The sequence below is a fragment of the Ascidiella aspersa genome, chromosome 3 (genome assembly GCF_963924565.1).
Source record: "Ascidiella aspersa chromosome 3, kaAscAspe10.2, whole genome shotgun sequence".
Lineage (NCBI taxonomy): Eukaryota > Metazoa > Chordata > Ascidiacea > Phlebobranchia > Ascidiidae > Ascidiella > Ascidiella aspersa.
In genome coordinates, this window is record NC_139449.1 from 12,801,093 (window position 1) to 12,816,954 (window position 15,862).

General features: G+C 34.7%; 2 protein-coding genes across 2 annotated transcripts; both read left to right on the forward strand.

Annotated features, from left to right (window-relative positions):
- Positions 1-1,256: 1,256 nt before the first annotated feature.
- On the forward strand, positions 1,257-3,041 carry LOC146160254 (large ribosomal subunit protein bL27m-like). Its single transcript, XM_083385402.1, has 3 exons — positions 1,257-1,453; positions 2,133-2,203; positions 2,494-3,041. Exons 1-3 carry the CDS (start codon positions 1,300-1,302, stop codon positions 2,695-2,697), a joined length of 429 nt encoding a protein of 142 aa, XP_083241528.1. The 5' UTR covers positions 1,257-1,299; the 3' UTR covers positions 2,698-3,041.
- A 3,937-nt stretch (positions 3,042-6,978) lies between these two features.
- On the forward strand, positions 6,979-12,426 carry LOC146160255 (dipeptidase 1-like; the record flags this gene model as incomplete). Its single annotated transcript, XM_083384910.1, has 10 exons — positions 6,979-6,994; positions 7,269-7,389; positions 8,649-8,790; positions 9,471-9,603; positions 9,787-9,937; positions 10,320-10,371; positions 10,612-10,793; positions 11,217-11,299; positions 11,673-11,748; positions 12,204-12,426. Coding segments are annotated over 10 exons (1,179 nt in total), but the record flags the coding sequence as incomplete, so codon positions are not given.
- Between the last annotated feature and the right edge of the window lie 3,436 nt (positions 12,427-15,862).

The following is a 15,862-nucleotide window of genomic DNA, read 5'->3' on the forward strand; positions in this document are numbered from 1 at the left end:
TTATGTGCGTTCAGCGACCCCCAAATGATAAAAAGACCCAAAACGCCCCTTTGTGACTCGCCAGACGCCACCGTACCGCCCACGTTGGGAACCTCTGTGCTGATGGTATCAAGAACCGCCACTTTTTTGGACCATTGGTAATTAGTCTATCTCTCAGCATCGGCAAGCTGGTGTTTAAGCACAAACCCAAGGTCGTTTCGTCAGTATGTGTAATTGCAACACCCAATCGGCATCCCGCGGATCTGGGTTTAAACCTTAAAAAACGTAATTTACAGTAATAAAATGTAGTTTCATTTCTTAAAATCAGTGTTCATATTTTTAGTTATATATATTAAAACTTGTAACTCTGTTTAATACACTGACTTTACGCTTTTCAAGAAATTTACTTATTTGGGATTTATTTCTAACTAGATTTCTATTTTTTGACGGTTTAAGATTTTTATGATATTCCGATTAAAAGGATGCTTAACGTTTTAAAACTATTGTGATTTCAAGGAAATGTATTTTTATACAATTATTTTTAAACCGTTTACCATAACTTTAGCAGACCTAGTTTAAATGTTAAAACGAAATTTAGGCATATTTCTTATCAAATTTTTTGCTAAAAATCACCAATTAGTAAATTACCATTACTAAATATAATAATAGCAAACTGTACTTTCATCCATTTCAAATTTTCTAGCAAAATAACTTTTTTTAATACTGCTAATGCGCAAATTTCATCGCAGTCGAAGCCTGGTTCAGGCATGGCACTGGATGATGATGATAATACACAAATTGTATGAAAATTTGAACAAAAAGATCGATTCATAATACTTTCCTCACCACCCGATTTTTTTAAATCTTCACATTATCCCTACATATTATTTTAGTTTTAAACATCACTTAACAACATCAAGATAGTTAAAATTTTGCCCTATTAGCCCTTTCCCATCTAAATACCTTTTCCGAAAACTAATTTATGGCGACACGCAACTTAAAGATTTTTTTTAACTTTTAAACTATTCAGTTAGATTATGGTAAACAGAATTGACAATATTATAAAATTAAAAACAAATTTCAAAAATATATTTTGCCAAAATTTGAAGGGTGATTTAACAAACGTCAAACAGCTCGACCCTAAAGTCATCAGCAGGCAAGATTTCCTCGCAGTTAAACTTTGAATTATTTAAAAAAAATCAATTAATGTATATTAGCAATTGTGGTGGTCCTCATTATTTTTAAATAAATAATTAATATATTTCTTTCCTAGTAGGCATATATTTGCCAATATTTGTATATATACGATTAGATAAAAAAATGCACGTGTTGCATAACCTTACAAAAAGTCAAATTTTACCCCGATTGCCAATAATAGTACAAAGTTGTAATGCTGGGACTGGTATAAAAGGCACTACGAGAAACTCCCGTCGTCCAAATAAAAACAGACAACGAGGTTGGAGGGTTCAAGATGGTATGTGAAGTTGCTTGCATCATAACATTCCAATTCCTTTAGTGTGTGACCCCTTTTAATTTTATTAACTTTATTCATTTCTGGCGTGGTTATGTTAAGGTAATGTGTATACTAAGGGCTTCATTTTAAATTAGTGTTTACTTAACAAATAAACGCAGAATAATATATTTATACTATATAAAGCCTAATACAAAATAATGTTTACATTACAACCCTATTTGCCAGTCTGAATTTTATGGCACTTTATGCCAAGATCTCTGGTGTGCAGAACCAAATTTTGAGGTGTGCAGGTGTGTAATTATGTTTTTTTTGTACACTAGGTTGGAAACCCTTCAACAATTTAGTTTTTTTAAATATTTAAGTGTGCAGCATATCAATTCAGGTGTGCAGACAAAATTAAAAAAAAAATTTATCAGGTGTGCACCTGCCACAGAATGCATTCTGGCCTATTTGTGAAACTCGTTGCACAACCAACTGCAGAGTAGCATTCCCATTTTTGAATCGCTGATTGCCAGGCTTAGACTTAAGCTGTGTAAAACGGACAATAATTAAAGTTTCTAATCTTCCCTTAATGTACATGCTTCGTAACTGCTGGCTATCACATATTGCTTAAAATCTTAAATGTGCATGTGTCCCAGGATGCATACTAGCTTTACAATGGTTTACTTTTACATTTCAGGTGACACTGTCCACAATGGGTATCTCCTTGCAACACAGAATCTGTATTATAAGTGGTATCCTGGTGCAAATGTAAGTTCATATTGTTGGCAAACATATGTTTCTTTTTATTTGTTAAACTTAAATCTTAGACTTACACAAAATAGTATTTATCAAATTTGTGTTATGTAAAGGACTTTTCTCGTAATTTAAATTGGCTGCTTGATTTGAATCTTTTTAATGTGAAAACTAATAAAAAATTTTCGTGAAAACTAATTACATTACATTTTTGTTTCTTACCAAATATTTATCTTTGGGAGTTATGTAGATATAAATATGGTTAAAACCTTGACAGCATGCCACAGTAGTATTATATGTCACAGGTGGTTGCCGGCCGCAAGAAAACACTAACAGCGACCTGTAGTGGAACCATTCGCTTTACTAAAGAAATCTTGATTCCTGGTCGAAAAACCAAATTGGGCGCAGCTGTTAAACATTTGCCAGAAGGTGCACTCATCTACAGAAGTTTTATCAATGTTATTCCCAGTCACAAAGAAGGATATTTTAAATTAGTTGAACAAATCTGATGATGTCTGCTGGTTTCCCATGCCCAAACATTAAACGGAATGGCAATTAACTGTGACGGATGAGGTGTTGAGATGATATGCTGGTCAACTTTTGTGTTTAAAGAGGACAAAAATGTGTAGTGTTGTGTATCCAGTATGTCTAGCCAGTGCGTTTGGTTTTAAATAAAAGCAATTTGCCCAGTAAATTCAATTTAATAATATCATCAAGTAGTTAATGTACTTTTTGGTTGTACACTCCACTTTTGTGTCTGTCTTCTATATATATATCACATTTTGGAAACCAGATATGAGGGGTCTATATAGAAATTCGAAGGTGGAATTATTCTGGAATTGTTTGGGTGCTGGCATATTTGTTGGTAATTATGGTATAATTTATTTATTACTTGATCTCTTAACAATGTCAAAAAAAAAATAGAAGCCTTAAAATGAAACTAGTAGCTTTTGCCCCTCTTGCCGAATAACTAATTAAGATAAATTTATGCAATGCGAAACGGACGTGATGCTTATATTTTTGTAATGTTACTCCACAATTCAAACATAAATAATTTCTGAAGGGTGGGCTGGTTTACAAAGTAAAAAATTCCTGCATAGTTTGTACGTGCTGATCACCTGAAAGAGTGTCCTATCTAAAGCAAGTAGCCTACAACACTAGGAGTCGCAAGAAGTAAAAGCAGAATTTCTTATAAGACCAAGACCGGGTTCCATAATTACTTTATAGTGGTTCTTATAACATGTTGGATGCTGGTAGTAGCGCGTATTTTATTCAAACAAAGATCTTCAAAGGAATCCAGATAAGGCCATTTCGAGTTGCGGAACTAGGCCTACATAAATACTCGTTTACTAAGCTATGTAAATGCGTTTTTGAGTTTAATTTTAGAAAAGCACTTTAAGTGGTGGCTAAATTGTGACCGCAAATTCGGAATCAGTGTGGTGAAAATAGATTAACTCGTCTTATTTCGTAATAATTAATTTCTAAAATATCGCCTCTTGAATTATGTATACACTTTTTGTTTAAGACCTATTTATTTTATTTCTGATCATTAATGCCAAAATATTTAAAAAATGGTAAGAACGAACTCTTCCCCTCTCACTTACGTGGCGTTTGTTTGGCGTTGAATGTGCGCAAAAAATGTGCACATGTTTTAAAGTGCTTTCAAATATGTGCGCGCACTTTTTCAGAAAAGTTTTTTTTTCTTAATGTGGTGCCGCATAGCCTACCCATGGGCGCCCCCACGAGGGAGCAAGGCACTTGCCCACCCCCCTGAAATTTCAAAATGCGATTATTTTTATTGTTTATATGTGTAATATGTAGGTTAATTTATGTGTAGGTAAAAGCGGGGCAAAACGGGCCCCGTAAGGCAGACCTGGGCAAAATACTACCCGCGGGCCGAATCTGGCCCGCTAAGCAATTTAATCCGGCCGCTGTTCATTTTCTTGAAATCAAAAATCCAGGCCAACTCTCTACGTGATTGATTGTAACATATATATACAATTCCAAGGACGAATCTATGTCCCGCTAACTCAATTTTTAGCCTGTTTAAAGACTAAAAATTAATGGTAATTGTTTTCGTGTTTCGCGCGAATTTATTTTGTCTTTCTTGTTAGTTCAACGCGTGTTTTGTCGTCTGTAGAACCAAAAGTCGCCATCTGCACTGTGACACTCTGTGAAACTAAAGTTTGTCAAACTTAGCCTAAGCCCCTAATGTTTGTAAATGGATTTTTCCCGCTTCGATCGACAGTATAAGGTCTAAAAAATATAAACGAAAATTAGTATAACAGCCGTTTTCTACCTCTGAAACAGTGGTTTTTAAAGGGAGTGGCAGGTATAAAATTAATACCTACCTATACTTCCATTACATCGTACGTTCAAACAAACTCTCAACTTACAGACAATTAGCGCATCCAAAATTGGTAACAAGTCTTGGCTTTTGGCGCAGATGTGTCTTTTGCAGTTTTACAACTGCTAGAATGCTTGCTGGTTGATTAAAATTGATTTGAACTATTTTGGGGGGTTGAAGTATTGTAGTATATCTTTGCGGTATTTTCTGCTTCAAAGCTTATTTGAAAGATTTGTTTGTAGAAGTTAATCGTTCGGAATCCAGGTATATGTTTTTTTTTCTGTTTTGAATATTGAAGTTTTATTGTTTATAAATTGAAGAGCACATTTTAATGTTGTAAGATTAAAAAAATAAAAAATAAAAAAACCGCTAGACGGTACTAAAGAGCAAAATTTCAAGGGAGAAAAGCTACAGTGTTGTGGGCATTAGGTGACGCTATATCATGAAAAATTTGGCAAGGGCTTCGCCGTATAAGACTTGGCCCTTTAAGGCGGGACATCAAACCAATCAGTGACGTCCCTCAAAAGACAAGTCCTATAGGCTACTAAGTTAAAGAAATAAAGAGAGAGCCAGAAATAGTTAAAGGACAAAGAGAGAGCAAGAAACCAATAAAGGTCAGCCTTAGCTATACAAAAAACATGGTTAAGATGCGGGGGTGAAGAAAAAGCTAGTGAAAAAAAATAGGGAACGAATAAAGCACAAAGTACAGTAAAAAAAAAAAGTTTTAAATTATATATTTCGAACAGCCGCCAATGAGTCAACTGGATTTTAGTAAAACCAAATGGCTAAAAATAAGTAATGCTACAATAAATATTAAAAAAAAGATTTTACTTCACCTTTGGAGCCCATTTTACGCAATATAGGTCTTGAGCACTTCTCTTTTTTTCTTTTTTGCGTTTCCATCTCGATTTTTACTTAATCTATATAGGCCTACTGCTTTTATATGTTTTCACTCTTCAGAAAGCCATAGTATTCTTCTGAGTCCAGACAACCTATTTTTTTGTTTTTAAGCTTTTTACTTAATCTATCGGATTTCTAAACTTTGAGTTATTCGTTTTGAGTTAAAGATTAGTTAGCATTAGAGTTAAAGTTAGGGTTAGGGTTGGAGTTGCCCGCATTACCTATTTCAAAATCGCGCATTTTCAAGTGTGCGCACATTCTGAAAAACGTGTGCACATTTTTGAAGGCATTTTTAAATGTGCGCACTTTGCGAAAAAAAGTGTAAGGGTATACTATTAGACTGGATTTCAGCTGCTATTTGCACACGAGTTCGGTCGCAAGATTTGATCGGCTGCTATTTGGCGAAGGGATGCAGGTGACCTTGCTGCGAACCCGTATTATTTAATATTGCCATAAAGCAGGGGTCGGCAACCTACGGCCCGCGGCACGGCCCGCCAGCGAAAATTATCCGACCCGCGACCTTCATATTTTGTAGCTATGTTAAATATACTAAAATACAAAAAAAATCGCGTTTTTCTCTAAGGACATTTGCGTTTCAAGAGGTGCTTCCCAGACCAAAGGCGACGTTTGTATGAAAGCTATATCTAAAGTGGAAATTTTTCATGGCATGGAACTCTCTAAAATAAAGTTGCTTCAACTTAATCTCTAATTTTTTCTTTAATGTATTGAGTCTTTTTTAACCAAATTCATACGCATTTTTTCGCGCTTCGGGCGTCGTTGAGTATAATTTGACCCAATTTTAATTGCATGAAATATTAAGATTCCTGAAAAATGCTTCGCCCCTGAAAAAACCCACACGTATTTATAACAAAATTGTTAGTAGAAATTTAGTACGGCCAAAAACTAGTTTGATTTGGCCCTCGATTAGGAAAAGGTTGCCGACCCCTGCAATAATGTGTCGGTCAAAGTAAACAGAAGGTCCCGCCATATAATGCATTAAATTTATTTACGAGACGATTCATGACGTGCGTGATACATTACGTTTTTAGGTACTATCTACCCTCTCCTTTTTTACTGGTTTACACCAACAGAAATTGCAATTGAATAGACTTTTCCGACTGGTACAGATGTAAGTTCAAGTTTTTACGTCACTGGGTATTTCTTCAGTAGCCTTTTCCACATTTTGTCTATTTGTTGTAAGCCGCATTATTACGCTTTTGGTAGATTCCAATATGCGAACTCCGGCGTAATGTAATTTTTGTAAAAATAATATTTGATAAATTTATTTTACTGAAAACCTTCAAATCATAGATTGAATAGTAGTGAAATCTAGTTTGAATCACCAGATGAAAAGCCATGTTGATAGTAATTAATAAGGCGAGTAAGAAAACAAGTGTTACAAAACACTTTCTATGTTTTATTAAGTTGTTTTTGAATGACCCATAACATTTTAAAACCAACAGACTTTTTTAACTAGTACCAATAAAATCAATTTAAAGGTATGGACTTTAAAAGTTGTACGACGAAAGCATAATACAAACGTTTGCTTGTGATTGTAGGTAAGTGGATAACCGATAGGGTAAATGTATCTATATAACATAAAATGATTCTTAACTCCGATACCAAAATTTTTTTCGAAACGCAGCATTTTGTGTGTTTGCAATTTTCGATATTATATTAAGCCACTGTAAAATATTATGTCATACCCGAGTTCTCTCACTGGAGAACTATAGGACAACCTTAATACAGACAAAAATACGAATGTACTGACCTATACACTTCTTTGCTTATATTGTTTATTCGAAAGCCAGGCTAGCAATTTTTTTTCTTAAGGCGTTCTTTGCATTTTGGTGTCTGTCGCTGTTGCTATTGCTGTCCCTCTTACCATAAACAGTCGAGCAACTTCACTGGATGTAGCGAAAAAGATTTTGGACGAGGTTCCCCTTATTGACGGGTACGTAAAAAGGCTAAATAAATCAATAACTATCTAACTTGGGCGTTTTACTTTGTATTTAATATTATACTGTTATAATCAAGAAACTTTGTTGTGATTTGAGCCTAGGCTAAAAACTTTATTTCAACTTAGAAATAAACCAGGGTTGGCGAACCTTTTCATCACGAGGGTCACAAACACCACCTTAATCCCTACAAAATGCACAAGTGGATCAGATATATATTTAATTATATGATAATTTTATGCGAAACTTGCTGCTGGGTCGTTTTAAGTGTTATTTGTGGGTTGGTAATTCACGGTTTTTAAACGAGTTACAAGTGTAGATTACCACGAATTTTAAGAACCTAAGTAGTTAACAAATGCTGCGGAATTTTTATGGGATTACAGCAGTTCAGCAGAGTTGGGTGCTCTTAATTTCCCTTTACGGAACAAAATGCTTTAAGTTGTCTGCCTTTCTGCACGCATTTGTTGAAGTGCAGTTAATGTAGGCCTACTCGCTACCCCTAAAACACTTTTGCACGACCCATAGACTGGGCAGCTCTAATTTACACAGTATAGTGCTTTCTAACGATAAATTGTTATTTTTTACATTTATCCTTTCTTGAATATGGTTTATAACATTTTGGTATTTTCTATAGAGTTTAGAGAGTAAAATTAGACAGAAAATTAGTGAGAAGAGTTTTGTCTGTCTTTCACACTCGATCGTTGGCCGTTTAACCTCTAGCGTAGAGATCGGCAACTTTTTGTACTGCAGACCGGTTTAAAGCTGAAATTGTATCGCTGACCTCCAAAAGAGAACAAATGCTCGATAAAGTAAATTTATACAACTTTGATTCATTGAGAACCTTGAGCTTGTTTAAGTAGGTGATAGTAAGATAACATATAGTTTTATCACCGAAAAACATAATATATATAAGTGCGAACAACAGGCCCATACCTAACAAAGGACCGGCACCGGCCCGCGGCCTGCTTGTTGTTGTCAAATGCTGGTTTAGCGTAGGCCTACTTGTACAATTAAGTCAAACACTGTTTGACACTGTGAATTTATAAAGTTTTTTTTATGTATCACAAACCACTATTTTAAATTAACTATAATCAAGCATAGCATTTTTTGATACAACGATTAAAAGTATGTCAATTTGATATTGCAATTTTCTTATCTTGTCATCAACATTATATACAGCGGCATAAATAAGTTTCAAAAAAATAATACATACATCAAAGTTTATTAAATTATATACATTTCGATGTTTTTTCAGTCACAATGATTGGTCCTATCAAATACGAAACAAATTACAGAATGTGATCAACAACGTGAGTTTACATGATGATTTTAGAGAACTTTATACACCTTCACATACAGACATCCCACGATTGATTGAAGGCAAAGTCGGTGGACAGGTTTGCTGTTTTTGCTATTTCAAGTGTGCTTTAAAACACACAAGTTCGAAGCACTTATACCAAAACCAGTTGCAAAATGAAAAAGGATTGAAAAAGGATTTAGCCTATGCTATAATATACTAAGAAACTACAAAAAAATGTCATGTGTAGTGTTCGCTTACAATCCCTTTTAAAGATTTTTATAAGCATTTGCAACACCATATTCATACATATCTAGCTTTTTGATGGGAGGCCCTACACTATTGATAATAATGTACCGGTGCTCAACGGAGTCCGCGATGGTTTACAATTGAAAGATATCCGATTTAGACGATACTCAAGAAAAACTAAACCTAATAGATTTAACTTATAATTAAATCATTTTTGCTTAAAACTACCTAGGAAGTTTTTTAATTGAGCCCCAGGGTATGTAAACATTTACCAACCAATGCACCTGGAATGCACAATTTGTGAGTTCAAAGCGATCGGGCCTGATAACCATAGTCAAACATTGACTTGGCACAAATGTTTTACTTTACCGAGACGTCTTTTATTAGGCTGACGTCAACGTTGTCTATTTGCTTTTAGGCAGTCATTGTCCTCTTTAGGGGTTCATTGCAGTAAATTTTAAACATTTTCATTTCTAATAAAATATTTAAATCCATTTTAACTACGCGAAACTGTGTAATGCATTTCTGCAGTTTTGGGCAAGTTACGCCCAATGTGAAGCTCAATACATGGATTCATTGCGTCGGGGATTGGAACAAATTGACTTGATTAGGCGTTTCATAAATGACTATCCCGACACGTTTGCATTTGCCACCACTGCAGATGGTAAGCTATTTATAATACGAGAAAACTCAATTATTCATAAATTATTAAAAATTACGTTTTGTGCAGCAGAATTAATTTTTTTTTAATAAAATCTAAATTAAAAAAATGATTTTAGTCGTTTATTTTTAGAAATCCTCATTTCCATATGATACTTTATAACTACTTTACCATATTGATTTGCAGAAGTTGAAGAAGCTTTTCGAAATGGCAAAATAGCATCGTTAATTGGCGTTGAAGGAGGTCACATGATCGACAGTTCGCTTGCTGTTCTAAGGATGTTTTACACACTTGGCGCAAGATATATGACCTTGACACATAGTTGCGATACTCCATGGTATGACGTTGCAGCAATATTCACAAATTAACAACTAACATATAGACCAGTGTTTCTTAACCTTTTTTACTTAGGGGCGCACCTAGAAACGTATGAAAACGTGGCGGCGCACCTTACGAGCGAAGGGAGCGCGAAATTTTTGAGGTGTACCGATATTTCTCTTAAATTGCTTGCATTTTTATATTATATGGGTTTTATAGTTGTTAAAAACGTATTTTTTCCCGTTAAGTCTTATTCCGATTAATTTTGGGATGATTTCGACATTTTTTCCTTTCGCTCGCGACGCACCAAGCAGCTTTCCATGGCGCACCAGTGCGCCGCGGCGCACCGGTTGAGAAACGCTGATATAGACTAATACTCCTCATGCTAATTTGACTTGCAGGGCATCGGCAGCCAATTTGAGCACCACAACCGGACTTACACCTTTTGGAAAGGTATATAGGCCACTATCAGTTGTATACCAATAGACACAAGATATAGACTACTTAGTCCTCTTGGTTTTTACATTATAAAACGCCACATTTCCTTAACCACCAAATAAGAATAAACTACGTTCCATCATACAAACCCAGATTTTGGTTAAAGTTAAAGCATAGTTGCCATTATTTAATTAAGTATGTCTCTAGTTTTAACATTGTAAAACGTTTTTTTGATGAAACGTACTTCATTCTTAGTTGGTGGTTAAGGAAATGAATTGCCTCGGAATTCTTGTCGACATTTCACAGGTAAACGACCAAACGATGTTGGACTCCATAGAAATATCAAAAGCTCCGGTAATTTTCAGTCACAGCAATCCGCGAAACTGTTGCTTACATAGAAGAAATGTTCCAGACGATGTACTCCAACAATTGGTGAGATGTATAATCTATATTGGCCGTAAGAAACATAGCCAAATTATTTTATTGCTGTAAAGTTTTTTTGTACGTTGGCGGGTAAAATGACTTAATTTAACGTGTTTGTTATCCGTACTCGTTCACATTCCTTAAAATTGTGTAGAATTAATTTCTAATTATAATGGTAAACTTTTTTTTCTGTTGTATATGCACGGTAAAGTTCAAAAAGTCAGTAAATTGTAATTTTTCTTATATTGTGCACAGCTACTATGTTATAATTTTGGTGACTCGTGACATTACAGTAAACAACTTTGTACCTTTTTTATAGGGTTCAATTTACGTAAAAAAATCTTCTCATTTCGTATATGACAAAGCACCATGAATTAAATTAGTTGTGTGATGCCCAATACTTGCTTAGCTTTCTCACTGTGATTTTTAAAAAAAACAAAAAACAATGGAGTGATCATGATCAACTTCTACAACGAATACGTAACATGTACCCTAAACGCTACACTCTCGGATGTTGCTGGTAAATCACTTTTCATAAACAGTTTCTCCGAAAGGTAGTCTTTAAACAACGAAAAATCAATTAACGAAAGGGTAATGGTAAACGGTAATGCCGTAAAGCAACTTTTTGGAAATCTATTTTTGACATAAAATCTAAAACGTTTTTATGTTGTAATAACTTAAACAAATGACCTAACTAAACTCCCTTACGTGTATAGGTGTAATTAAAAGCGTTTTAGGTAAAAACAATATTTCGTAAGTTTGGGGTACTATTTCTTTCATTTTAGTATTTTTTATAAATATTCAAACTTGCATGCGTGTTTTTTTATTTTATTAAATGAACTGAAAATACCAGGTCTTTACGGTGTATTATATCATACTCTTCTATATGGCAGATCATTTTGACTACGTAAAGAAGCTCATTGGAACCGATTACATAGGAATGGGTGCAGACTATGATGGAGTTGAAGAGTAAAATAAGTTGTGCAAAGGGCGATACTTATTTAGATATTTGCCCGGACTTAATTTAAATTCATTAAATTGGAGTACGGGTCTGAAAACTGTTAAGCCCGACGATCACAGGCCAGATATAAACTTTTGGTCGAGTTTTGTTTACTTGATTAATATTAAACATAAACACATAAAAAAGAAAACACAAAAAAGTGCCACTGACTGAAGTTCGGTGACCAATGAACTAAAGTACGAGACAGTACAAGTTTTGCTGCAAATGGTTTTAGTACCATCAACAAAAACGTTACTCTTAAAAATATATTTGGGCCTTTTTCCAGTTACGAAATGTAGTTTTGAGTGATATAGTTGCGTTTGTTTGATCATCGTTAATTGCTTAATAAAGTAACAAACACTAATTTTATAAAACATCGTTTAACTTTGGTCTTGAATATGTTTCAAGTTTTTTGTATTTGCAGAGTTCCCGAGGGTCTTCAAGACGTTTCCACATATCCCTACTTGATTGCCGAACTCTTGGACAGAGGTTGGACAGAAGATGAATTGAAGGACATCGCAGGAAGAAACATCTTGCGCGTCATGAGAAACGCAGAGGCTGTTGCCCGGCAATTACAGGAAGAAACTAAATCGGGAGAAGAATGGATTTCAGATTCCGAAATACCAGACCTTAATTGTAGAACATAATTTATATTTGCCACAAATCAATCTATGAAAGATGAATTATTATATTGTAATACGTTTGATTGCAACTATGTTGATAAATTGAATTCCATTTAAAACATTGATCCAATAGAGTAGATGTATTATTTATGACCGTCGCAATAAATGCACGAAATTTTGGCATTCTTTATGAAACACCTCACTATATAAACCCTTAACATCGAATAATTTTTCTGACATTTCATATAATCCGCCACAATATAATTATTCGATTGTTGCTGTTTTGATAGACGGTCCTGGTATAACCGGAGATCGAGAGGGTATAGTTTTTTAGACTGCCTTGCTTCATGATTGGCCGACTATTCGGTTAGTCTGCCAAGGCTTTCTGTGTACGTACGGACAAAACTACTTTTGATTTGCCATTAATATAAGATATTTACAAAAGATGGCGGTGGAGAGTCACCATAGTCACACAAATGTTTCAACAATTTCAATTCTTTAATTGCATATTGTACAAATTTTGAATTTGTAGTGCAGCAGGAAAGACAACTTTCATCAGCAATCTGGATTTGATGCCCAAAAGCTGTTATAGGAGACAAGCAAAAAATATATATATTTAAAAAAAAATAATATTAGTCGGATGAAATATAGAAACAGTATGTTTCAATATTATTCGCTGAGGTATAGGTTAGTGTAAATTCTTGTGGCTTTTAAATATAAATATCTATATTTATTTGTTTCTAATTAAAATATCTTTGAAAACAACTAGCAACCAGCTAAATTTGAAAAAAAAAATTAATATAAAAAAACGATCTAAAATTGTTGGCTCATCCATTATCCTGGGAAAGTCAAAAATAAACGTTTGATTCTAATTGTAGGTATGTGGATTACCGTTACGATAAAACAGCATTTATGCTTAAAATTCTGGCTAAAATATGTCGCACGTAACTCAAAAAAATTTGCTCAACATAAAGTTTGATTGATGTAATTCCTGTTAACTAGTTCAACGCTGTGTGCAAACCGGGGCTGCGGAGTCGGACTCGGGACTCGATGAGACCACGCAGTACCAACTTTTGAAAATAATTCCAACCAACTGTTTATTGTAAAAGGCAATAACATATGGTGGATATCTTTCAACCATGTATTGTTGGCAAATGAGTAACTGTAGAGCTGGCGTCGGCAACCTTTTTGCACTGCGTACTGGTCAAAAACTAAGATTTTATCACTGACCAGCCTTCAAAAGCATGTTCAATAAAGGAAATAATTACAACTATTTTCAATGACAACTTAATGCTTGTTTTGCCGCAACGAGAACTTAATGAAACGCAGTTTGTCCCTCACATCCATTCTGTTTCGCGGTTTCAGCTTAGTTTCTGCAAATCCAGAATCGCATAAGTAAGATGTCGAAAAAGGCAGTAAAATTTTATAGGCTATTATGGCAAGGTTCGGGTTTTCTGACAAAACCTTCATCCAAAACACTGGTAGAGTAGTTGCATGGAAAGTCTATTTAGACGCGTTTCTTCCATAATTTAAGTTAGTCTTTATATACATCCACCTTATCTGCCAACTTGAAAACAGTTGTCATTTTTCCCTGAATTGAAAGATTTAGTTCGGTGAGCAGATTAAGTATGTCAGACAATTAGACAAGTTTTACAATCCATTTTTATTAAAAAATTTGCCAGCAAGATCTGAAAGCGATCTAATTGTGCAGTGGTTCACGCAATTCAAACACTATTCCATGATCTTCCTCTTGAGAGCCACCTTACTTCTGTGTGCAAAAGAAAGCATCTCTGTTCTGCATCCATGTTCCCACATAGCTGTTTAAATAGCCGTGTGTTAAGTGTATGTGCTTTGATGAGGTTGATCGTGTTAATTATATTATCGAATGCACTATGAAGCTCCAGTAATAATTTTAGGCTAGCAAGCTCGATTGATGACACAATGATTGGGTGCGGCCTCCAGACGGACAATCATGACTACAGCAGTGTAGCCCCATTCGTGCATATACGCCTTACGTATATGGTTTAAGTTTTTTACGTACGGTTAAGTTTAAATCAAAACATTTATTTGGCAACCGTGCTATGGACCGTCAACGGACTCCTCGCGGACCTACGGTTGCCGAGCACTGCTGTAGTGTATATGAAACCCTACAAGTAAACTACTGAATATCCTACTTATTTAGTTACGTTAATTGGTGAAATTCAGGCTGTAGAGTCTGAGCCGGACTCAGGAGTCGCGAAATCACACACTTGACCGAAGTCGGACTCGAAACTCGTTTGTTTGTCGGCCGGAGTCGGACTCAGGTTATTTTTAACCAACTACGCAGCCCTGGTGCAAACCGTGCTTTAATTAGGCCTATTTATTAGTTTTTTAGTTTTAAAAGGTGGTTAGCAAAGATATATTTTATACAAGAGTGTTTTGCATCCTGGTTGCCGTGGGATAGCATACATATGTCCCCGAGCGCCAAGGTACAGGGCACCAAAATGAGGCTTACAAATGCCAAAATGAGGCTGCTTCTTCTATACAATCTTCTATTACAATTTGAATTGTTTTTCCGTATAAAGTAAGGTATGTTATGTTAATCTAATAGAAAATGTTATACAGTTTTAAAGTCTTCCTCTGGGCGCAAAATAGCCTGATTACGCTTCTCGGTTAACGTTTCCAAACTTTTCAATTTTTTTAAATGGATTTACAATACTTCAACTTCTCTTTTTCTTCAAGGTCGTAATTAAGATAAAATATTCCAAAGTCTTTCTTGGTGTGTTTTAGTCACAACGATTGGCCGTGGCCAACGCGACAGCATTTAAAGAATGTGATCAACAACGTGAGTTTACATGATGACTTTAGAGAACTTTGTACACCTTCACAGGCATCACATACAGACATTCCAAGATTGAGAAAAGGCAAAGTCGGTGCACAGGGTTGATCTGCTTTGTGTTTATTTTTTACACATATATTCTTTATAAAAATAAATATCTAAAACGTTTAAAAAAAAGTATCGAATTGCACATTTTACATGTATCTTAAACCATGTTAAGAAATATCTAACCAAAATATTATACGTATTGTGATCTGATAATGCACACCAGAAAAAAAAACTGCGCTTTCGAAACCCCTGCTTAATGTTAAGACTAGCAAAAACTCATTTGAAAAAAAAATGTTCTGGTAAATAAAAACAAAAAATTAACCAAAGTATTGATTCTTTAAGTTCCTAAAAAGTTAATGAAAAACGCTTACCGATAACATTGTTTTACCCCCTGTGAAATATTAATCTGCGAAAAAAGGGTTGCTGATTGATTTTTTTCTACAGTATTTTTTACCTTTAGCTCGATGATAATTATAATTAGAAACATAAGATGTTATGCCTTCGGCAACACTGTAAAATATAAATGATAGCCGCATTTGCCTTAAATAAGTTCTACATTTTAGGTAGCCTACTGCTAAAAAAATGTTATTTAAA

Bases quoted from the DNA above. Each gene is read 5' to 3' on its own strand.
- LOC146160254 (XM_083385402.1), top strand. From the start codon at position 1,300: ATGCACGTGTTGCATAACCTTACAAAAAGTCAAATTTTACCCCGATTG. The intron at 1,454-2,132 runs GTATGTGAAGTT...TTTACATTTCAG, and splicing joins AGGTTGGAGGGTTCAAGATG to GTGACACTGTCCACAATGGG. The intron at 2,204-2,493 runs GTAAGTTCATAT...TATATGTCACAG, and splicing joins AGTGGTATCCTGGTGCAAAT to GTGGTTGCCGGCCGCAAGAA.